The 26,781-nt window shown below is 36.9% G+C and overlaps 1 protein-coding gene across 2 annotated transcripts in view; it reads left to right on the plus strand.

Moving 5' to 3' along the window:
- Nucleotides 1–26,781, plus strand: part of LOC131051811 (putative uncharacterized protein YDL057W) — a 204,888-nt gene that overhangs the window by 112,092 nt on the left and 66,015 nt on the right. For both annotated transcript variants that reach the window (XM_057986418.2, XM_057986417.2), the window contains one exon: nucleotides 12,075–12,168. In XM_057986418.2, coding sequence (XP_057842401.1) covers nucleotides 12,075–12,168 — 94 coding nt within the window. The remainder of the gene's footprint in view (nucleotides 1–12,074; nucleotides 12,169–26,781) is intronic.

Here is a 26,781-nt window from a genome sequence, read left to right on the forward strand (position 1 = left end):
ACTTCCGGGACTTAGCACAGCTAAAACAAACAGGCAACTTGGAGTATTTCATTGGTGAATTTCAGCGGTTGGCAGTCATGGTGCCAAACATTTCAGAGCGTAGATTGATAGTTCTTTTCATTGAGGGCCTATCCGAACCACTGAGAGGTTGGATAAAGGCATTTGATCCTATTTCTTTACAGGAAGCTATGAAAAAGGCAAGAAGTATGGAACATGCAGTCCCAACAAACAAATTTCAGTCCAAAGGAGCATCTTCTAGTAAGGATAACAAACCATTTTATAAAAAACCAGAGAGGATTGATTTTAAAAATGATTCTAAAGATAAAACTCCAGCACCTTTTGACAGGGAAACATTAAATGATTTGAGAAAGAAAAAATTATGTTTCTACTGTAAGGGACCCTATGATGCAAACCATGATTGTCCTCTTAGACCAAAGGGCAAAGCTAACAGAGTTATGTGGCCATACTATGAGGAATCAGAATCAGATAATTCAGATCAGCAGTCTGATATAGAGGAAATAGATGGTGACAAAGAGGAAGACAAGGCTGAAAACTTGTCTAAAATGGAGTCCAAGGATGGGGAAGGAGATGGGCAACTTAGGGAAGCTCGTCTCACTAGTATTAGGCAGGAAGGGTCATTCCGGATGAGAGGAGTGCTTGCTGGACAGCGAGTCATAACTTTGGTTGATACAGGTGCTACTCATAATTTCATTGATGCTAGGATGGTGGAGAAGCGTGGCATACAAATAGAGGAGTTTGGGGGAATTAGAGTGAGGGTAGCTGATGGCTATGTCCTCAAATGTGATCGTAAGATCACTGGACTCCCATTGAAAGTTAATAATTATGACTTTAAGGCAGATTTCTATGTTGTGCCTATGGGAGATACAGATATAGTCCTTGGGATGAGTTGGTTGCATGATATTGGGGAGTTCACTCTTAACCTCAAGGAGATGGAGATGAGGTTTAAAGTGAATGGGAAGACACATATTCTTAAGGCAATCAGGGACAGTGATCTCAGGATGGTTTCTTTCCGGAGGATGGCTAGATTGATTCGACATGATCAGGTAGAGTGGGCAGCAGAGTGCATGTTGATGCCATCACAGGAGGGACAGCAGAAGATTGAATATCCTCCTGATATTCAGGAGCTTAGAGTTAAACATTCTAAGGTGTTCAGTGACATTCCACCAGGTAGACCACCAGACAGGGGTATTGAGCACATCATTGAGTTAGAGGAGGGGGCTAAACCCATCATGATTACACCTTACAGGCATCCGAAGAGGTTGAAGGATGAAATTGAGAAAACCGTAAAGGAGTTACTTGCTATGGGCCACATTAGACCAAGTAAGTCTCCTTTCGCTTCTTCAGTGGTCTTAATGAAGAAGAAGGATGGGACATTGAGGATGTGCATTGATTACAGGGTGCTTAATAGGAAGACAATTAAAAACAGGTACCCCATTCCTAGGATCGATGAGTTGATAGATGAGCTTCATGGAGCTTGCTTCTTTTCAAAGATAGATTTGAGATCAGGTTATCACCAGATCAGAGTTAGAGAGCAGGACATTTAGAAGACAGCCTTTAGATGTCATTGTGGCCATTTTGAGTTTGTAGTTATGCCATTTGGGCTAACTAACGCACCTGCTACTTTTCAGGCAACAATGAATTGGGTTTTCCATCCTCAGTTAAGGAAATTTGTACTTGTCTTCTTCGATGATATCTTGGTGTACAGTAGATCTTGGGAGGAGCACTTGGTTCACCTTGACACGGTGTTGGATATATTGGGCAGAGAGTCCTTGTATGCAAAGGAGTCAAAGTGTGATTTGGGCATGACAGAGTTGTTGTACTTGGGTCACATCATCAGTGCAGAGGGCGTACGCATGGATCCTGAAAAGATTCGTGCCATTGTGGAGTGGCCTTCACCGGTGAACCTTACACAGTTGAGGGGCTTTCTGGGATTATGTGGTTTGTACAGGAGGTTTGTGGATGGATATTCTAGGCATGCAGCACCCTTGACAGATTTGATGAGAAAGGGAGCTTTCTTGTGGACTCCTGAGGCACAGGAGTGTTTTGAGAAATTTAAGGAGTTGATGACTTCTTGTCCAGTGTTAGCATTACCAGATTTCAGCAAACCTTTTGAGCTACACTGTGATGCTTCCGGGGAGGGCATTGGAGCGGTGCTTATGCAGGAGAAGCACCCTATTGCTTATGAGAGCAGGAAATTGAGAGGGCCAGAGCGGAGCTTCAGCATATATGATAAGGAGATGTTAGCTATTATGCATGCTTTGGCTAAATTCAGGCAATATTTGGTAGGTAGCAAATTTTGTATCAAAACCGACCATAATAGCCTAAAATAGTTTTTGGGGCAGCGAGATCTCAATGATAGGCAGCAGAAGTGGGTGAGCAAGTTACAGTCCTATGACTATGACATTACATATTTTAAGGGGACACAGAATTTAGTTGCTGATGCCTTATCACGTCGGCCCCATTTGAGCTTATTGACAGACATATCGGAGGATTGGAGACACTTGATCCTTGCAGAGTATGCAAAGGATACTTGGGCAGTTGGATTCATAGATGGGAATATTCAGGACAGCAGATACACCCTTGTGAATGAGCTCATCATTTACAAAGGGCGAATATTTTTGGTTCCAGGATCAGTGGTGAGGAGGATGGTTCTGAAATCTTTTCATGATTCACCTATGGCAGGACATCCTGGTTTCTACAAGACATACCGGCAGATTAGAGAGCGCTTCACATGGAAAGGGCTCAAAGCAGAGGTACTTCAGTATGTTAGGGAGTGTCCCACCTGCCAACAGAATAAGCAAGAACACTCCTATCCAGCCGGTTTACTTCAGCCACTTCCGATTCCTGATAGGAAGTGGGAGTGTTTGTCTATGGACTTCATCATAGGACTGCCTAGGGCCCAAGGCAGGGACTGCATATATGTGGTTGTGGATCGCCTTACGAAGTTTGCACACTTCTTTCCGATCACTGCTACATACACTGCTACACAGGTGGCAGAGTTGTTCTTCAAGGAGATATTCAGATTACATGGCTTACCTCGGAGCATTGTGAGTGACAGGGACAGCAGGTTTATGAGTCACTTTTGGCAGGAGCTATTCAGGTTGTGTGCGACAGAGCTCACTCCGAGTACTAGCTACCACCCTCAGACAGATGGTCAGACAGAGATAGTGAACAAATGGGTGGAGGGATATCTCAGAAATTATATAGCAGGGCAACAGAAGGCATGGGTAAAGTGGATTTATCTCTGTGAGTATTGCTACAATACCACTTATCACATGTCTATTCAGATGTCACCCTTTATGGCCCTGTATGGGTATGAGGCACCCAATTTTATGGATCTGCTTTTGAGTGACAGTAGAGTGCCCAGTGCAGGTGATTTGTTACAGGAGAGTCAAGACATTGTTAAGACTCTCAAGGATAATATAACTAAGGCACAGAATCAGCAGAAGCAGTATGCAGATCAGAAGAGGACTGAGCGGACTTTTGAGGTTGGAGATATGGTGTATCTTATGTTGCAGCCTTACCGTCAATCCACTCTCAAGAAGAGTGGTGCCGAGAAACTTAAGCCACGATACTATGGTCCATTTAGGATTATCAGGAAAGTGGGAGAGGTGGCTTATGAGTTAGATTTACCGGCAGAGAGCAAGGTGCACAACGTTTTTCATGTGTCACGCCTCAAGAAGGCGCTAGGACATCATATTGTGCCTTCTACAGTACTACCACCCCTGGATGATGAGGGAAAACTTGTTTTGATACCGGAGGCTATCATTGATTTCAGAGAAAGGAACTTGAGGAGACGTAACATCCGGGAATATTTGGTGAAGTGGAAGGATTTGCCAGTAGAGGATGCTACTTGGGAGAATGAGGAGATTTTGCAGCATCCGGAGTTGAAGTTGCTTGAGGACAAGCAATTTCAGGAAGGGCGGACTGTAATGTCCCCACCTTTTTAGCATCTCATTGGAGTTCTTAGCCTTTACATTCTCCGAAGGCTAAGTGGAGAAATAAGGAGAAATTGATTAAATTAATTTCTTATTAAGTCATTAAATAAAATAAAATTAAAAAAGGTGACTTTATATTTAATTAATTTAATTAAAAGTGACTTAAGTGATTTATTTAAATATTTTAATGTTATTATAAAGTTATAAAGTAACTTTATAATAATAAAGTCACTTTAATATTATAATGTGTGAATATGTCTTTAATCCCACATTGGCCAAGAAAGTGTTGGAGCTCTCATAAGAAAGAATAAGAAGGGACTTAAGAGCTCATTTTATATCATCCATCCAGAGAATTGATATTTGTTTGTTATGAACTTGGGAGAAGAAGCCAAGGGTTTCTGATTCAGTCAGCCATTGGAGAGCGACAATTCTTCAGTGTTGCAACCATTTGAGGTGGTGAAATATCCACTAAATTTGGCATTTCAGGAGAGCTTCATTCTGGAGTTCTATTTGGGCTTTAAAAAGAAGGGAAGACATCTAGGGTATGCAGATTTTCGAATATATATTAATTGCAGACCTACAGTTTCATTTGGCAGCCATTAAAAATCAGAATTGAAGCAATCATTTCAAAATACAATTGCTGCTACAGTACCCGCGCTACAGTAAACGCTACAGTACCGCCATACGGACTGCTACAGTGCCGCGTGAACAGTACCGCGTGAATAGTGCCGCCGTACGGATTGCTACAGTACCGCGTGAACAGTAATTTTTTCAAAAAAATTAAAATTTGCAGTTGGCAGATTTTTTTCAACTACTAGGACAGCAAAAATCAGGTTTTTATCTTACATTGTAATGAATTTGTTTTCCAGGCATATTGGCCATAAAACAGAACAAACATTCCCTTGATAGTTTCGTAAATTAATTCCAGTAGTAATATTATTGTTCCAGTATTATTTTAAGCATAGGAGTTTATTCCAGTATTGTTTCATTGCTCATTATTACCAAAAAGAAACACAAAAAAATCTATAAACATTCAAAAACCAAAACAAATTCAAATCTATTGCATTCAAAAGAAACAGTCAGCAGAGGAGAGCCAAGTTGGGTTCTTACACTATTACAGAAAATCACTCTGGTAGGAAAATCAAAACTCTTAGGACTTACAATGGTAGGGAATATACATCAGAAGTATTTAAAGAGTTTTGCAAAGATGCTGGGATTAAGAGGGAGTTCACTGTACCCTACAATCCTCAACAAAACGGGGTTGTTGAAAGAAAAAATAGAACAATAGTAGAAGCGGCAAGGGCTATGTTGTTAGATCAAAACCTAGAAACTGCACTTTGGGGAGAAGCCACTAATACCGCTGTATACATTCAAAACAGATGTCCTCACTCTCATATTGGTGACAAAACTCCTGAAGAAGTCTTTACTGGAATTAAACCTGATATTAGCCATCTCAAAATATTTGGATGTCCTGTTTATATTCATGTACCTAAGGAGAACATAACTAAATTAGAACCTACTGGACAGAAAGGGATTTTTGTAGGATATAGTGAAACATCTAAAGCCTACCGAATATTCATCCCTGGTCAAAGACAAATAGAATTAAGCATAGATGTCATATTTGAGGAAGATATAGCTATTAACAGAACAAGGAGTTCCATCACACCTGAAATCCCAACTAATTCCATTAATTTGGAAGAGGATTCTCTTTTTGAAACTCAGAGGGAGCATCTTGAGGATATCACCTCAGAACTTGAGAACACTACAACAGAGAATCCCAGGAAGAGACCAGTATGGGCCACTAAAACAGTACAGGAAGCAGAATCCTTTGCAACACCTAGAGGAACAGTTAGAGAAAGCAAAAGACCTTCAAAGTTCTCTAGCTATGTTACTCTAATGACAGACTTGATAAATGCTGAACCTTCAAGTGCCGGAGAGGCTCTTAAACAAGAAGTATGGAAGGATGCGATGATAGAAGAATATCAATCTATCTTAAAGAATGATGTGTGGAAAATTGTGCCTAGACCTAAAGGAAAATCAGTTGTCTCTTCTAAATGGCTTTTTAAAATTAAGCATGCTGTTGATGGCAGTGTAGAAAAACATAAGGCAAGATTTGTTGCTCGAGGCTTCTCACAGAAGGAAGCAATTGACTATGAAGAAACATTTGCACCTGTTGCACGATACACTTCTGTCAGAACAATCCTGGCTATAGTAGCATCTAAAGGATGGAAAGTTCATCAAATGGATGTAAAAACTGTATTTTTGAATGGAACAATTGAAGAAGAAGTATATCTAGAGCAACTTGAGGGATTTGAGGTAAATAATGCTAAAACACATGTATGTAAGTTAGAGAAAGCACTGTATGGATTAAAACAAGCTCCTAGAGCATGGTACGAAAGAATTGACAGTTACTTATTAGAGATAGGTTTGTCTAAGAACATTGCTGATCCAAATCTGTATTTCAAAATAATCAAAGGTGAAATGTTGATACTCATATTATATGTAGATGACTTATTAATTACAGGCGAAGATCATCTCATTGCAAATGCAAACAGGAACTAGCTTCAGAGTTTGAGATGAAGGATTTAGGTCTACTCCATTATTTCCTTGGATTAGAAGTATGGCAAAAACCAGATGGTATTTATCTAAATCAAGGTAAATACACCATTGACATTCTAAAGAGATTTGGAATGATGAATTGTAAGCCAATGTCATCTCCTATGGAAACAAACCTACATAAACTAAAAGAGGCTATAGCAGATTCCAAATTTGCAGATCCAACATTATACAAACAGATTATTGGATCATTAATGTACCTAGTCAATACCAGACCTGATATATGTTATGCAGTAAATGCACTCAACCAACACATGGTTGAACCCAAAGAAATACATTTGGTTGCAGTAAAGCATATATTGAGATATCTACAAGGTGCCTTGGACTATGGACTGTATTATGAACACACTGCATTGAACCTACATGGATACTCTGATTCAGACTGGGCTGTAAGCCTGATAGACAGGAAGAGCACTTCAGGATGCTGTTTCAGTTTAGGATCAGCTATGGTATCTTGGATCTGCAGAAAACAATCATCCGTAGCTCAGAGCTCCACAAAAGCTGAATATATAGGTGCATCCATGGCAGCTAAGGAAGCCGTATGGTTGAGGAAATTGATAGTAGGACTGTTTGGTGAAAGTCTGAAGCCTACTATCATTCATTGTGACAATCAGAGCTGCATAAAGTTTCAGTAAATCCAGTTTTCCATGATAGATCCAAGCACATTGAGATCCCATATCACTATGTAAGAGACATGACAGAGAGAAAGGTAATAAGTCTGGAATATGTCAATACAGGAGATCAGACAGCTGACATTCTCACCAAACCCCTAGCAAGAGTGAAAATTGATCACTTCAGGAGGTATCTTGGTATGGTTAAAATGTAATTGATGTCTAAAATTATGCAAACTTCTTGGTCATATATTTGATTATATGAAGTATGTAACCTTTCCTTGTGTTCATTCCTAAAGGATGACGATTCTTTAGATAATGAACACTTGTATTTTAACATTGTAAGGTGACGATCTTATAAATGTTTGGAAGAGCATATAAACTGAAAATCAGACAATTTGAATATCAGTAATATGATAAGTTATAGTAGACATTATGTAAGCGGATTAATGTCAGTGCACATACTATAACAGGGATATCAAAGTGAGTATATCCTTAGTATCACAGGCTAATACTTAAACTTGGATATCAAAGTGAGTATATCCTTAGTATCACACGTTGATACTTCACACCTAGGTGATGTGATTCTCATGAGATTAGTGATGAGCTCAATTAAAGTTTTAGGCTTATACTCCTAAGACTAAGAGGGAGTGTTAAATTATAGTCTCAGTCGTAACTAAATTGTATCAAGCGCACAAAATACTAATTCTGTTATTTACGATTTAAATAAGATTGGAATTTAGTTAGTGTTTAACTAACAGATTAACCTTGCAAATATTTAAGTTGGTTAAAGTTATGACCACCGGTGTAGAGGATCGTGGGGGCACGATTCCATGAAAACAATCGCATATATACGCCATCCTCCATATTGTTACTTGGTGTTCGTAGTGCATAACAAAACAGATAAAGATCGGTGACATATATATGCATTTGCCTTCATACCTACAGAGGCAAATCGATAAGAGACTTAATCGGTTCTTCATTTCTTCGATCTGACTCTAATATACCAGAAATTTGAAGCTACATTAAATCTGATTGCACATATACAATAACAGTCTATTTTACATTTACAAGTAGCATTGGAGTCCACAGAAAGGAGCTCCAAACCCAAAGAGAAAGAGAAATGAAACTTGGTAAGGAATGCTAAAAATATTTTATATGTCAAACCATATAAATTTGCAATATTTCATATTATGAAAAGTCTAATTATTGCTCAAGTATGGTATGGATCAAATATCGTGAATGAAGCAAATGATAGTTTTTTTCAGAGTTATATATATAGAACACAAGTACTACTGAGAGGGGGTGGAGGGTTAAATCAGTAGTACAAAAAGCTATTAATTTTGCTTTACAACTTGAAACTATTACTGGACTTTGATCTGAAAACTGAAAGATATTAAATGCAACCACTGAAACTAGAAAATATGCAACATCAAAAGCACAACACACTTTAGATTTTACGTGGAAACGCAATGTGGGAAAACCACGGTGAGAAATGCCACTAGGATCTACTGTCCTAATCTGGCCTCACAATCTTCACTTCAATTACAATGCTTTTTAAGGGCACGAACCCTACGGAGTCTCCAAACCCCTGTCAAAAGTGCACCAACACTCCAATCCAAACCTTTGAGCACCAACTCAAAGTCTTACAAAAGATCTCACTGGCACTAGACACTTTTAGAAACAGAGATACAGATATAGTTTTTGACAATGTTCCCTGAACAATCTGGAAATGTAATACGAATTCAAAACAAACTGTGTGTGACTGTATCAATCTGAATTTTAAATGCTACAGCATCTTAGCAATACAAAACACAGAAGAAGAAAACATGTATTTTAATCTGTAGAAGAAATACTTAGTCAAATAATCTGATCTGAATGCTTCTGTGTCTGTTTGGTATAAATCTGCATTTGAAGATCAATCTGAACACTAGAAAAGACCTGTGTGTCTTTATTAGAAATCTGCATAGAATCAGTGTTCTTCTAAAGACAAATAATTACTGCTGTATATCAAAGTTGAATTAAGAACTTTGGATGATATAATATAAATGAACAAAGATTATACCACTCATTATCAAAGAGCTGTCTCTAGAATTTCCAGCAACACTGAATCGCTTTCAATCTGTCTTCAAACTGTATTTTCCATAGGATGTGCTCAGAGATTACAAATAAATCTCAAAACAAATGGTACGTATTCTTTTCTTTTAGCACATTCCACACACATCTCTCACATTTTCCATCAAACTCACTTTTCAAATACTATTCGATGGTTCTTAAGATGTTTGGAGGAGGTTATAACTGTCTCCAACCAATGTTTAGTTAATTGCCACATCATCCAACCACTTTTTGTCTGTTTGTACTGGTCAGTAACAAACTTTGAACCATATCAACCACTTTCATTTATCGAAGATAAATGATAAAGATTACCAAACATAAATAAGAAGGAAGTACGTTGGAGGAGTTAATAACTGCTGTGAAAATCAGTTATAGTTATGTGTTAATCATATTTTAACTATTAACTGCCCTCATTGTTTAGTTGCTTGTGCAGTTATAACTATCCAATTTTCCAAAACCACTTTCAACCTGCATTTTATATTTAGAATGTGTGCCATTCTGTCCCAACCAAGAGATAATCACATCCAATCTGTAGATGATACCAAGCACTAATCACGTTCTCATCTAACCTGTAGATACAGTGAATCAATCATAACCAGATGATAACCATGATGAATCTGGAAATGCAAAATACAACAATTTGCCCTCAAGCCAAAAATGAGCATGATAATTCTGTAAATGATCATGGCAAGATACAGCAATGTGTATGAAGTTCAACTTTACTTATATGAAATCTGGAATAACAATGAAATGCATTTGACATCAATTCTTCTCTACCACCATATGAACTGAATCAGACTTAAATTCTTTTGCAGATGGTACGTGTAACTAATTCATATTTTTTCTCTTGGTACGTGTAAGTACAGATTTCATTTCAGAATCTAATTGCAACTGTATGATTAGAGTACATATGTATATACAATCAAAGTACATGTAAGACATCCATGACAGCCTTGATGATGGTCAGGTCTCCCCTAACTGTTTCCTAGCATCACCTAAATGGGGATGTGTTTCTGAGATGTTTTCAAACTTTGTTCGCAGGATGGCCAAGGGACATCCTGTGCCATTCTTCCATCCCTGAAATGTCTAAGGGGGCAGGGATGGGGGTTTGAGGGGTGTGGACATGCTTCTATGTAACATAGTATAATAATAATTATCATAACCATGGTAAGGCATTTCATTTACATGGAAAACTAAATGTTTAAATAGAATTCAATTACTTGGGTTTAAAATGAGGAAATGCATGGGAAAAATCCAACAAGTTGAACAATGCTGAAATATTTGTAAAAATAACAAAAAGAAGAAGCTGTAATTGTTATTTCATGCCAAATATAGTGGGCCAAATAGAAATAAATATAAGACATAAATAAAGAATATGTTCGATTTTGCTAGTTACTGTCAAATTTTCAATCAAATACCCATTGCAATCCAAGTCTTAAAGCATAAACAGAATTTCAAAACATAATTAGCATATGATGCCTCTAGGCTATAGAATGTGAAGTCAATGCCCTTGTATCACGGTTCTCCTCTATTCAACTACAATCACGATTATTATATGCCTCATTCAGGACAGCCAAATCCCTATTATCAATTAATGGCCAAATTTCTGTCCTATTAGTGTGTGCCAGCAATTTGAATTTATTGAACGTTGAATACTAAAAATCTAAAACTTTGGGGTTTAAACTTAAATTTCAAGTTCAAAACTTTAAAAACTTAAACTTTCAAGTTTAACACCTAATGAAGTTTCAATTTTTAAACCCTCACCACGACTCAAAGAAGTAATAAAATTTGAATTTAAACAAAAAAAAAACCTTTGCAAGGCTTATGTCTCTTGTGTGGCAGCTTGAAGATCTAAAAGAAATTGGAAAACTAAAAACAACAATGCATAAGGTATGTGCTAATTTGCTGACAACCCTGATCACCTACTACCTGTTGGCCTATTCTTTGAAACAGTCTTATTCTGGAGCAACGTTTTGAAAAATTGAGATGTAAATGAAAAAACCAGGTTTTATAAGCGAATGGGGGTAATTTTCTTGAAAAGCCTTGGAAAAGCTTATGGGCTATTCTATAATGTGCCGTGGGTTTTTCTTGGGTAATGTTACCATGATCATAACAAGATGTACATATAAAAAAATGCTAGACAGTTGGTCTCATGGGGAGTAGGCACTGGTGTGTAAGCCATGCAATTTACAAATTTTACTGATAATTTTTCTTTGACAGGGCTTTTCTTTTGGGTCATATTCTTGATTAGATTTATCCATATGATTCTCTATGCTTATGGTATAACGCAGACAACTTCATTATATGAGGCTAGTGCATGAATATGTGAATATGCCATCAATTCGAGAATATGTAAAAAATGATTGTGATTTGTTGGTTCTTACTTATCTTCTGGTTCCCTCTCTTAATCTCAGGGAGCATTCTTTTTCTCAAAAGCTTGCACAGACAAATGCCATACATGTTTCAAGCCTCAGTTGGTAACTTAAACTGAGGATGAAATTCTTTGTGCAAGAATCTAATGAACAAATAGAATAACTTTTGGTTCTTTGTGACTGCAACAAATAAATAAATTAGAAATCTGTCTTTTAGTTTATGATTTCCATGTTGATTTGGCTCTCAAATTGTTTCCAGATAAAGGAAAGTAAGTACTAGTGTTGAGATGTCATCCCATTGTTATATTGTTTATTCTTATATAGTGCTAAAGATAAAGCTTTCAACTAAGATAAACATTTACTGAATGACTAAGCGGTTCCACCTTATCTTTCTTTCACAGGGAATGTGGAATACCGCCTTACAAAAGAGAGTTTGATGGATCGACTGCAAACAGATATGAAATCAGCAGCACTTTCTATTTCAAAAAGTTGCAGGTTGATAATTTCTGAAAACTGATTTGTTCTAATTGAATCTTGTTTAAGTATGTATGCAAACATACATCTGATTAAATTTTGGTAGTGGATGGAACTTTAGTTTTGGAAACCCTAGTTTAAATGGTGTGTACTAACAAAGTAATCTATCAACTTGGTTTCTCTTCTAATGTATTTGTTTAGATTTAATGAATAATCTGAAGTGTACACTGATATTCTAACATTAAACACAAATATTCTCAATGATCTAAAAGACTGATTAACTACAAAAAATCCTCAAATATAAATACCAAACAGCAAAAACATATTTGTGAAGGTGTGATATTAAAACCATAATTAAGAATTCACATCATTGCTTGACTTGTACTGTTGCATTTGAGAATATATGGTAGTCTAGAATATTATTTGTTTGAACAGCTTCAAAATCTGCAATTACCATTGATTAAAGTAAGGAAGCCAAGATTCAAATATTAATTACTCTTTTTAAGAGTATGGCAGTCTTATTTAAATTATATTTTCAACACCACTTCATCTTCTTATTCGATAGACATTACATATGCCAATATATAGGAATTGGATTTCCTATATTATAGGAGAACTCCCGTAACAAATCCCTTACAACATGGGATAACAAATAAGGAAACTATAGAAAACACACATAAATATACAAGGTCCTAAACAAACTAACAAATACTTTTCTATGTATCCTATAATTGAAACAAACATGTGAACACTAACAATAATTTTCCCAACATTCCCCCCCTTAGTGTGAACATGGTAAGAACTCACACCCTTCATCTGCAGTAAGCCCAACTCTTGTGGATTGTGATCTTGATTCAAAAAGAAAGGCACCTCCCATCAACCTTTCATGGTTTTCACACAGGTTTACCACAAACCTGGACATGAACAAGAATTCACTCATTGGTTCACCTCATATGGTTTTCTGGATCCTCCCACAAACCCTTTCAAGATCCATGAACTGCATTATACTAGTGCTTTTGTTCATTACAATATTTTACACTAGGGGATTAACATAAGAAAATAACCCACACATAGAAATTGTTGATGATTGTGTCACTCGATCTCGAAAGGAAATTTTCACTGCAACTAGAGATGGAATATTGATGTTCCCAAAGCTTTCTGATCTTTGATATTCCACTTCATGAGTTCATTTGCATCAGTTGGTATGATTGAGTTTGGTTTGACAACATCCCAAAGAGCTTTTTCTATCAAGTGTAGTGGCATCTATATCTGCCATGTATGAAAATCTCTACCATTGAATTTCTCGATGAAACTTAATTTATCCATGACTACTCTTTTAATCAAAGGTGTCGGGCTCAACCGATAATGGACCTAGACTATAACACTTTTGATAACATGACCATTAATAACTTGTGAACATGGACCCTATTCTAAAATAATACATTCTGGACTTGACTTGCTTTGACAACTTAACATCTATTCCAATCATATTGAATAAAAAATCAAATGAATGCCTTCAACTAGACAAAGTGTATTTGCTAACCAAATTCACCATAAAAAATAATAAAAACACCCTACACAGATTGGAATGAATCAATGCTATGGCAACAAAGACCGAGCAATGTTTTGGCATAATTATTCAGTCACGAGGATATAAATTCAAGCTCCAGCAAACCTACCCATTTCTGTACAAATTTGATCTGAATTCCGCAAAGAAGAGAAGTTGATCAGTGGTCATAGGAAAGAAGGGAGCTTCAAACTGGTGGGCTACAAGAATTTCCTCCACCACAATCCTACACAGCTTGCCACATTGCCAAAATCTCAGGATATGTGACTAAGATGCCTCAAGTTCTTCAAAGAACTTTGCACCAACCAGATGCGATGAACTTGCTGGCCATGTAATCTCCACAAATTGTAGGTCACCACTATTTTGGCAAAAGCAATGATGTTGAGGCATGAGTCAAGGAGAAAGGTCGACCATTGCTAACAAAGTCGTCCACCAACCAAATCAAACAATGCCTGTTCATTGATAAAACCGCCTAACATTGAGATACGAAGTTAACTGGCTAAGGATGCCAATCTAATAGCTAATAGACGGGTCCCACATAGATATGGTAGAATGCAGATATCAGTTTGAATGCCCGATCCAACAATGTGAACAATGATTGATGCAAGCTACGCGATTAAGCGCTAGTCAAGGAAATGAATAATGCACTAAGAATATCATTGAGCCGTTAATGAAGGACAATGGCCACCCAACTATATATGATAGGATGGCAGGCACTTCTCGTGGCGTCTTGGCATGCAGTTAGTCACCAAGTGTGACAAGAGTATGAAGTATGAACAAGCAGACCTACTACAGCTTTGCCATAAAGTCCAACGACCTGCAATTTATGTTCATGAGCATTCCTCCGATGCATGTATAACCTCCTAGTGCTCCTCTTCAAAGACATGCTAGGCAGCACGTGGCACCCGCCGGAATGACAAATGCAACTTTATAGATTTGGCTTTGATACCATATTAGAAATATGGATAGACACAAATAGAACTCAGAATAATAAAAAACACAATAATAAGGTGCTTCATCTTCTTATTCAATAGACATTACATATGCCAATACATAGGAATTAGATCTCCTATATTATAGGAGAACTCCCGTAACAAATCCCTTACATTATGGGATAACAAATAACTAAACTATAACAAACACACGCAAATATACAAGCTTCTAAACAAACTAACAAATACTTTTCTATGTATCCTATTATTCTAACAAAAATGTGAACGCTAACAATTGTTTTCCCTACATGCCCAAGCAAGTGATAAAGTTATCAAATATGTGTAACACCCGACTTCATATAATAAGAGTCCTCAAATTTTACAACTTAATAAAAGTATAAGCAAATCAACTTCAAATTTCGCAATCTCCTTTTGAGATTGGTTGACAACCAAACGTTTACTCTTAATAAGCTTCAATCCTTAATTTACAACACATAAAGGACAAAAGGTCAAAAAAATTGTTATGGCTCCTTCCATTTTATACAACTGCTAGCAGTAAATTAATGTCATTCATAACTTCATTCCACATATATACAATAGTTCTAACCATTGACTCAGTAGAAAATATTAAAGGTGCAGCCAATAGAATTAAAAGATGGTAATAAAGAGTATGACCAGTACAAAAATATATTACTATTATTTGCTTCTAGACACCAATATGTATAATATTCTTAAAATCAGCTCAAGCTTATATCAAATATAGAATTCGAAAACTCACAACAAAAACTATAAAATACAAAACAAGAAACCTGAAAAGTTATTTAGTATCTTGGCACGCTTCTAAAATCTTTTATATGCTCATCAAATATTCAATCTACACATGCAATTCCAACATGGAATCACCTCTAATTGATATGGGAATTTTTTCCCAAAAATCTGATTCGGAAATCAAGAGGCTTTTGTCCTCCAATTTTGATACCGAGAGGGTTTTCATTATTCAACCAAAAGATGAACACCAAGTGCTTGATCTTCAAGAAACGGTTAATGAATATTATTTATTTATTTATTTTCCTCCAAAACATATTTGGGAAGTGTCTAGAGAGCTCTTTTAAATATAGGTCCACTTTATAACATTAGGTTGGAACTTTCTGTTTAAAATAATAATAAGTTGCCCTTTTAAAACAAAATAAAATTATTTGGACAACTTAAAACATTATTTAATTATTTCCCTAGCTTAATTAAAAGGGAGGCATGACAAAGAGCTAGACCATGAACTAGCAAATGAAAAGAAACATGTTAAAAATGCATTTTTTTAAGTGACTGAAACTTGTATTTGGTTGTTGGAATGAACCATGGTAGACTAGAAGATGGACTTCGGTTTCAACTCTCTAGCATCAATAGGGATGTCGATGCCCAAAAGTGCAGTTTTGATGTAATATCCCCAACTAGGAAATTAGCTAAGTTTACAAATTCTCAATATGAGAGCACAAACCCTAGCACTTTTTGATCATTGAGATCCTAGAATGGGTAGGGTGAGAGCATACATGATTGTTATGCAAGCGATAATCAAATGGATCACACTCACTGGCGACAAGCTGTACAATTAGAGTGCATGCAATGACAAAATCAGATGAATGTTATGTAGCCTTGGTAGATAATCCTTCTAGACAACACACTTTTCAAGAATGAAAATTAATTCCATAAATCATTATCAAATTCTATGAAGTACCATTTACATTAGACTATTGATTAGTTAAATCTAGAAACACAATTCATATATTGTAGAAATCCCTTCAATAATTTAGTCTTCAAATGGTTGTGTTGTGCATTTTGCACCCCATCCCCGTCTTTGACCGGGGACCCCTCTCCCCCCATCCCCCATTGTCTTGGTGAGACAAAGGAGTGCCGTAATAGTTCAGTCAAGTTAGAGCCTTTCATTGCTATTAATGCGTTGAGTGTGGGTTATTTGTGCTTTGTGATTCAAATGTCTTCTTCTAGACCGTCGACAATCACCAAATCCCCTTAGAGCCCGAAGTTTGCAGAATAGCCTTGTAAGCCGAGAATGAAATAGGCTAAAAAAAATAATCGCGAAGTTCAAAAAACTTCCTCATAATCCGAAAATGGGGTGAGAGTTCAAATCGTGCAATCTCCTTGGAGGCCAAAATCATTCAAAATTGCGCCGTCTTCTCCGCAGCCGAAAATAAGGAGACAAATCATGTAGAAAGACCAACAATGCTGAAAATAATAGGAGGTTTGCAAGTTCACATAGTAAGCATTTAGCCCGAAAAGTGATAAGTATCTAAAATCGTGCAGGCTCACAAATCGGCCTAAAACCTCGAAATATGAGAAAAAGTTGCAAACTCCGCTTTCAAGCTGAAATTGGCGAAAAGGATATCCAAGCCCAAAATGCGAGACAAAACTCTTCATTAAGCTGAATTTTTATCCTTAGTCGATCAAGTGAAAGTTGCACAAAACATTATTTCAAGCCAAAATATGGAGAAGGGGCTCTCAAATTGGTTAAGTAGGGCGAAAAACGAAAGCTCACAAAGTCTTCCTTTAGGCCAAAAACCTATAGCCAGGTCGAAATTCGCAAATTGCCTAGCTCACTAAGCCGAAAATCAAGAAGAAAATCGAGTTTGCAAATGAAACGTTAAACCCAAAATTTCGCTTAAAGGCAAAATCGACTCATAAACCGAAAATGTGAAAAGGACTTAAAACTCTCAAAATCTTCTTTAGACCCGAAAATTCCAAGTTCACAATTCGGCCTACTAGCTCGAAATGGTAAGGAGATAATTTCAAAATTGGCCTCCCAGGCTGAAGTGTGAGTTTGAGTTCACAAAAGAGCTCTGTGAGCCGAAATACGTTAAGGGTCACCAAATAGTCTAATAGCCCAAATTTTATAATGGGGAGGCATTAAAATAAAATTGCGCATTCTACACAAATGCGAATTCCTAACCCAAAAACCGTTAAAACTCTTGCATAAATGAGTCAATAGTCCGAAGATGGCATCACTCAAAGTTGCCCAAACACTTCCTCCAGGCCGGAAGGTTCAAAAGCCTAAGTACGCATTTTAAGCTATTGAGCCGAAAACTTCAAAGAGTTCAAATCATGCAAAATGTATAAGGCCGACTTTGCCAAAACACATAAAGAACCGAATTTGTAGAATAGTTCTAAGCATCGATAATCCAGGAGAAGGTCTTTTAAAGACGTCTCGTGTATTAATCAAGAAGGCCGAACTTTGTAAGTATCACGCCCTTGTAGCTCAATCTAAAGTCTGAGTTTGCCAATACCATTTCCTTAACCGAAAACTGAAGGAGGTGAAAGTACAGGCATCCTAACTTCAAATTCAGCTAAGGATCTAACGAAGGCATTTGAAATTCGCTCAGAGGAAGCACAACATCTCTCAACTTGCCTAAAGGTCCCGAAATCCGAAAGAGAAGGCGAAAACATTTAAACTTAACATCTCGCAGTTCACCTCTCAGGCCTGAATCTCGTCTAATTTGGAGAATGAATCAGGACGAAGAATTGAGATTTCATGTTCGAAGAGAGGCACTTAAAAGATACATCTCACAAAGAGCTTCTCAAGCTCGAACCCCACAGGACGAAGCCCAATGTCGCTTTAAAATTTAATGTTTGTTAAAATTAATTTAATTAATTTTTCAAATTGATTGATTAAAGGTGAAATTGATTGTTTGCTGGAAGGCATCGTCGGGAGGAACCAGGAGAAAACCTGAAATGTCAAGGAGTCATGATCACGATCGACACCAAGAAGAGGAAATGCAGGATCGCACCACAGAGCGCAAAACCAAGCATTGAGAAGTGTGTCACCTGAGCCACAAAGTTGAAATCCACCAGTGCCATTAAAGATCGAAGAACACTTCGAATGCTACCAAATTGCGCATTCCCCGAAGGATACACTGCTGGAAGAAATCCCAGAAATTCAGTTTGAGAGACTGAAAGTCTTTTATTGTAAATAGATACTTGTGGGTCCCACTCAAGATATTATAAAACAAAGAGACACAGGTCAGTTATGTTCAACTATCGGATATACCCAAATTGAAGCCAAATAGTTGTAGGTAGTTGGAATTGTGGTTGAAGGGATAACTAAGAATTAAGTAGGTATGGGCAGCGTTATTTTGTGGAATAAATTAGGGCCCTTGGATGCAATCCATCCTGGCCACCGGTTCAAATTGTAAATTCTATAAAAGGCAGAGGCCTTTCTTTTGTAAAGGGTTAGATTTTTGAGTTAGATAGTTAGACTCTAGTTAGGTTGTTAGATTTCAGTTTTTAGATTAGGAGTAGAGTAGAACTACTGCAGAAATTGTTGTAATAAGTAGCTGAAATCATTATATGGACATTGATTTGGTGTTTATCATTTTGGTTTTAGTTTGTTTGCATAGTTTCTTTCAGCTGTTTAATATTAGAGTGTAGGGATATTAATGGTATAGTGTGGAGGGGTATTTGATGCATTTCAGGTTCATACCATTGGTGGCCTACTGATTGCAGGTCACCATGCATGGTTAGTCTGAACCTAAACTGTGCTTAGTTCAAATGCAGGTGTTCATCTTAGGTTGCACTAGAATTGGGTGCCTAAATGAATGTCTCCGGTTTGAAAATCCTTCATCCCTTGGAGATTGCACAGTTCTTGTCTAGTTGTGAGTGTATCTCTGGCAAAAACAAGAATTTGTTTATCGAAATCTGTCTACCTACTGCATCAACTGTTATCATCACTATCCTTAGGTGTCCTAAACCCTTCCCTTTTGATTTTATTTCGCAGTTCGAGAATTGCAGTGGACCATCTTGTTGCAAATTGTAAGACCCCTTGTGCTCCCAACAAATCACATCAATCACTGAGTTATCCTGCAATCAAGAACCAACATTTGGAACCTTGAGGTTGTCCCCTTTGATCTATTAAAAGCAGCATTAGGGCTTCCTTACACAAGAGAGGATAGGATACTCAGCGAGATCATTCTATTCTGCATTGGCCGGATAGAGTTGCAGCGATGCCACTTTAGACACGTCAATAGGTTGTTCGACATGAATAACTCCATAACACAAATGTTAAAGTCACATAATACTATTGGAAAATCCTTCATGATATAGCACATTCATCTTCGAATCCGAGCTACATAAGCAAGCAAACTGTGACTAGAATCTGTGATCAATTGAGAGAAAATGGTATAGCTTAAAGCTAAGTGTGAATATCAAGGTGTATATGTTACAAACACATTAACCTGCTGTTACACAATATTGAGCATGCCTTAACTTCTCTGCAAATATCCAAATATGATGGTAACACATTCAAGTCTGCCTCTTATTAGGAGTTAATCTCAATTAATTGTTGTGAATGGTACTGTAGAAGGTAAAACAACTCCTAAACTCTAGATTAGATTAAGTTACAATCATAGTATGCAAACTCAGACTCATATTTTTATAACCCGAAATTGGAAAGACAAGCTTCTTTACAACTTTGAAACTTGAAGTTTTGGCAAAAGACGATTAAGTCTTTTCAACCAAAGGGGAAAAATTAACTTTTTCATCTTACTTGCAATTGGATTTTAAAAACCCGAATGCAATTAAAGAGGGAAAAATGTAAGGGGAAAGACAATGCATTCCTCAAATTGCATTCAAGATTGGAAAGAAAGGGAAGACCTCTCACAAAAATCGAACTGAAACAAGAGAAAAACAAACATCTATCATAATCAAACAAGGAAATGAAAAACAACCTAAAAAGAAAACAAAGCAAAACTGATTTTATTTCGCAGTGAACTATTTGATGTATAAGTGTTAATATGATCTCTTTGGTAGATTGATTGAATGCCCTTCAAAGAGATGAAAGGAAGAGCCAACTCTTTAAATAGAGAGCAAAACTAAATCATTGAAAACCATTGCCACGTCCCAAGCAAAGTCGAGTTTCAACCAAAAGCACCAAAAACGGCCTCCAAGGAGGAGAAAGAACGGGTCAATACGCCTAGCAAGCCACATGGAAGCAAAGAGATGAATTGCTTAGGTTAGGAGACCAAAAATGCCTCCATACATGCTGAAAAAATGGATTGAAAGTAGGTAAAAAATGTGGCAAATGAACAACAAAATGCCTTCCATTTGGCAAAAAACATGGCCCAAGATGCAGCAAAAACGCTTCAAAGATGACACACGTCCCTCATTTCATGGATTATTCCACAAAAATCGGATTCAAACTCTTCCAAAATTGAACTCCTTCGAGGGAAAGGCAGGTCGGGTTCTTGGCAAGAAACTACAAGTGAAAATTATTTGCAAAAGCCATGTAATCGGGTTTTAAAAACCCACCTACAAATTTTAAATCTTTCACTTTTCATCACTTAGGTGAATTCGGGTTTTTGAGAGGAAAGAACAAAAAGACATGTCAAAATAACTTGTAATAGCGAAATAAAATCCCCTTTACAAGTTTAAAATGACTTTGACAAAAAGATAGGGAAATAAAATCCCTTTTTCAAGTTTTAAGATAAAAACAACTTAAAGGACATAAAACATGTAATAGGGAAATAAAAAGTAAGTTACAAGTGACAAGTTTTAAATAAGGTGCACTTGTAATTTTTTAAAAATTTCCCTACAACACTAAAACAAGAGAAAATTAAAACTTGCAATCAAAGGAAAATTTCCCTCCTGAAGTCAAGAAGAAAAACCCCGAAATTGAAGAAAAAACATAGCAAATGAACTCAAAATGCAATTGAATTTGAAACGTGAATCGAGGATGGACGGAAGATCAGTTCAATTCAACAAAAAATATTTTTTCCCTCGGGAAGCGTGCCTCAAGAGTAAAATCTTCACCTGCAATGACTGCTCTGAAACCTCAATTTTCACAAAAAGATTGGAAAAAGAAGACCAAAACTCACCAAAACTTGGACAATGATGGCAAAGACACCCCCAATGATTTGACACTAACAAATGTGAGTTTTGTATCTCGTAAAACGTGCCTTGGAGACAAAAACGATCCATTTAAACCAAAATTTTGTAAGGGTTGTCACATTTTTGGAATTTCAAAAATGAGGACAACAGGAAAAACACCATCCAACATCAAAAACATACAAGACTTGAATAGTTGTCATCAAAAGAAAAGCATGATTACAATAAAGAATCCATAAACCCCCTTCCTAAGTCTCTGGAAATCAAATACATAAAACCATACATTTGAGTATCCCCATAATGAAAGACAAGATCCAAAAGCAAAAGCAAGGTCTCATGATGCCAAATACAAAAGAGTTCATTCAATCTACCAAAGAGATCATATTAACACTTATACATCAAATAGTTCCAAATCAACATTGATTCCTTTAATCCAATAGCTCAATTTACTGACATCATATTATTTCACAAACATTTTAATCCTTTCCTGCAAATTTGCTTTTATTATATTTGATCAATTGCATATTAAATAAAGATTACCCAAGTTCATATGAAAACATATGCGTATAAATAATCCTAAGCAGAATCACATGATTAGTAAATAATAAGAAATAATATATGAATGAACCTAAATACATTTACTTTCTCAAAACTATATCTAATTTCCAAATAAGTCTATATTTAACTAAAAACATGCATATATATATATATTTCACAAACTGTAACTCTATACTCAAATCTATTAATCTTAAAAAAATATCAAATTTAATCCTTTATTCTATCTTTATCAAAGCCTAGTTGTATTTATCCCATAATATAACTATTTTGCCTTTTTACTATCTTAACAAAATAAACTACATTTTCCAAATTAAAATATGTATATGTCTCTTTAATCATTTAACCAACTTCAAAATACCTATATAAAAGTATTTATATTTTTATAATAATGAATTGAACTCGTGGGTGGATTCCCCACCACGGTGGGTAGCTCACGGTGGGTGGGGTTTTCCACCCCCGTGGGTGTGCCACGACACCCCAAACAAAATACAGAGCACAAAGATTTTAAAATAATTTTCGCAGACAACGGTTTAATAAGAAAATAATAATTCTTAGTTCAAATTTGTGTATATATATATATATCAAAACAAATAGACAAGGAATCACAAAAAAAATACTCCAGGGAGAAGAAATTATAATCCTTTTAAATCCAAGAATCCACATGCACAAATACACCCTTAAATATGTTCTTTCGCCAATTTTTTTTTTAACCGAAGATCATGGAAGAATTACAAAAACAAGATCACAAATTGAATCTTTCTGAGAAATCAAAATAAACTCGGAGTTATCATTAAGAAATCCATAAACCCCCAATGAAAAAAAAAAATTCCAGATTTCTTTGAAAAACTTTCAATGAAATGTTGAAGGGAAAAATAGATCAAAGTTCCTACCTCCAAACGCTATATCATAAATAACATAGAGATGAAACGAAATTCCCAAAGTGAAATCCATAGCTTCGCCAAATAAAGCCAACAAGATCCAGAAAGCTCCAAGAAAGAAAACTACCAACTCTTTTCCTTGTATCCTCTTATGAATTTTTCCCGAATTTCCTCCTTTCAAACCAGTTTTTCCCAAATTTTTTCAAAACTCCATTTTCAGAATATTTATGCACACAGTAAAACGTCACGGCAAGAGCCCCCCCTTTTTCTTCAAAAAGCATATTATAACAATTTCCCCAAAATATAACTCCCCAATGCATGCGAGAACTTTTAATTAATTTTTGTGAGATTTTGCCAAGATCAAGAGGCAATGGAAAGCACAAATAAGAGAGAACAAAATAGATGATAGGAATAAACTGTATTCTATCAAGATGAAAATACTGATCAACTGGATAATCAAGCGTTACATACAATGAATATGAGTCTGCTGATATAGGCAAGGCTATATGGATATGTGAGCACACAAACATGACATGTGGTTCAATAAGAAACAAGGGTAGGTAGGAGAAACAATATTATATTCCACATGAGGTGGAAATTCTCCTACACTATCCCAATGTGGCACAAACACCCAAGTGTTTATACCCAAACTACTGTGAAATGCATTTCCTAAGTAAACTTAAGTAAGGTGTAATAATATCCAAGATGAATAATTATTTACATCAATGCCCCCCCTTAAGTGCAAGTTAGGGGAATGCACTAAAGTCTACAATGCAACTAAGCAATGGAAGATGGGTCCCGGCTACGAGGCTATGTTAGGTACCCATGTACAAATGCAAATGCATTCAAACCAATGCAATGAAATCTCTCACAAAACGGGGAAAGAGAGAAAAACCCAATAGGAAAAAACCCTCCCCCAAAAGAGAGATGAAAACTAGATACAAAGAACTCTCACAGAAGTATGTGAAGGACAAAACCCCATGTGAGGAAAAAGTCCCCCCCATATGAGAGAAGAAGAAGAGAGACTAGGAAGCCCCCCCTCAATATGGAATCTGCACCAATGATGGAAGGTCGAAGATGAATGAAGAAACTGCTCCACGAACGTCGAACCACGTTCCTCGCCTTAGGAAGAAACAAAAACCAAAGCTGGATCCAAAAAGTCACCCCAACTATGAAAGGAAGATGAAGCAAAAATACTCATGATGAAAGGAATGTTTGAAAACTGCTCAAGTGTCCCCATGTCGATGCTGAAAGTTACCCCCTCCAAAGGTGGTAAACTGCACCACACTGCTGAAAAAGGCACTCCAAGATCTAGTGGAGAAGAATGTAGAACAATATCCAAAGACTAATGTCTCCTCAAAAGATAAAGAGACCTCCTCCAAGTGTTGTACAAAAGTATCCACAATCATGTCAACCTCTAAAGATTGATCATGTAGAGAATGCACAAGAGGGTCAGAGTGATCCCTCGCAACGATTGAAGAAGGATCATCTTCATCAAAGAGAAGATGAATGTCATGAATGATGCCTCCCAAATCTGCCATGTAGGACTCCAAAAGCAAACCTGCAATGTCTGTCAAGTAGGCATCTCAATCAACTGAAGGTGGAAGACATGGAATATCCTGCTGCACTGAATCACAAGAAGGCAAAACTGTCACACTAGCTGCATCATCAGGTGCAATAGGTGGTGCGATATCAATAGGAGGATATGAAATTCAAGGCTCAAGAATGGGATCACAGGTGAGAATCCCCCATTTCAAGTGCCCAAAGTTCTCAAAATCTTAATCATCAACATAGGAAGAATCAACCTCATCAATAGGACCAAAATTTGAAAAAGAGTACAACCGAGATGCATGATCAACCACCCCAGTCAAAATGATAGCTCCACTCTCCAAGTCTCTAGTGATAACTGAATCAAGTGTGAACTCCACAGTTTTCCTAGTTGACTCGCGTGTGATTTGATAGATGGAAAGAAGATTGTTTGTTAAGTGGGGTACACACAACACATCATGGAAGGAGTTATCCCCAATGGCAATAGATCCTTTCCCAATCACATCCATGTATGTGTGATTGCCCATCAAAATCTGTGGCATGTGGCAAGGCTCAAATGTAGAAAACATAGACTGCGAAGATGCCATATGATGAGAAGCCCCTGAATCTAGAAGCCATCTCCGTGAATCAGGACTTGTAGTAGCACAAAGAGCTTGTCCCTTTCTTTTATCTGTCCCAAAAGAGTGATCATTTCCTTTATCCTTGGAAGAAGCTGATGTAGACATTCTAGAAGGTAGGTTGATTCTATTCTTCTCAAGAAGATTCTTCAACTCATCAATATCCTTCTTATAACAATGATGTTCATCATGTCCTAACTTGTTGCAATATCCACAAAAAAGATTATCCTTATATGATTTCCTCTTAGGTGAGAATGGTGTATCACCTTGTTGTGGAGAGGAAGATTGTTGATGAATACTTAGAGGGGGGGGTGGGGGGTGAATTAGTATACCAAAAAATACTGAACTCAAACACTTAAACGGTTTGGCAGTAAACCGGTATAACAGTTTTACTAACAAACCGGTTAAGACAAATGCAAACCAAACAACAAATAAGGCATTCACCCATAGGAGCACAATCACCATAACAAAAGTGATTTTGACGTGGAAACCCAAATGGGAAAAACCACGGTGAGATGAAACTCACAAGTAACTATCTGCAGAATAGTAACCAGACCGGTTAAGGTCATACAATGTTCTTCACCAGAACAGATCCTCTTAGGAATCTCAATCTCTGTTAGGAGATAAGTCTGATTAAGGACTACCTTGTGAGAGGATTTCAGATCCACAGTTGTGAACCACCTTGTTAGAGGATTTACAAAGGCTTTGTCAGGCCTACCCAGTTGAGGGTTTCAGACTTGTCGAAGATGTGAGTAATCAACAAGTGAGTGATCTAAATACTAGCACAGTATGCTTGGTTAGATCCTTGATAGCTCTTTGTTAATGCATTTCAGCATTACTTCAGTCTTCAATATTTCCACACCCTGTTTCTTCACACAGACCTAATCTACTTTTGTGATCGCACTTACAAAAACCTCATCAACCACCTAAAACCCTAACAACAACTAAAACCCTCGACATGATGTCCTTATAAAGGAATCTGATTTCATGTCGGTCCAATAGGATTACATTGCAAGTTCCTAGGTTCAGTGCATCTGGACACATTTGGTAACATGACACAGAATCACCGCCAAAGTGTCGGTGGATGATAACTCATCACAAAAATAATACCGGTTGGTAACTCATCACAGAGTAATACCGGTTCATACATTTAACCGATTACCGGTTTGTCAAAATGAAGACTGGGAAAAATGATAACAACCGCTTTGATCCTTCGTACCGCTTTGGGATCCTCGAACCTCTTTGGGTCTTCATACCGCTTGAGATCGGTAAACATTTTTCTGCAAAACACCGATAGTCTAAAGACTATAATACATGATATCGGTTGGAACAAATACCGGTTGAGCATAACTCATACATACAAAAAGTGATCTCAAAGCAAGTGCGTGTCCATCAATGACAATCACAACATCATCATAAAAAATATGCCAACAATTGTGCTCTATCTTGTTGTGGTTTTGACTTAGGTTGCTTTTGATTCTTGCCTTTTCCTTGATTGCTTTGATTCCCTTTAATAGCCACCAAAGCTCGTGACTGAAGATTTGAGAATCCCCATCTTGGTCAACTTAGATTGCTCAAGTATCAACATCTCTGTGAATGAATCAAATGAGGGAGATGTGTATGAGGAACCTTGAGCTAACCTATGGGTGTGA

This window comes from Cryptomeria japonica, chromosome 1 (assembly GCF_030272615.1).
Source record: "Cryptomeria japonica chromosome 1, Sugi_1.0, whole genome shotgun sequence".
Lineage (NCBI taxonomy): Eukaryota > Viridiplantae > Streptophyta > Pinopsida > Cupressales > Cupressaceae > Cryptomeria > Cryptomeria japonica.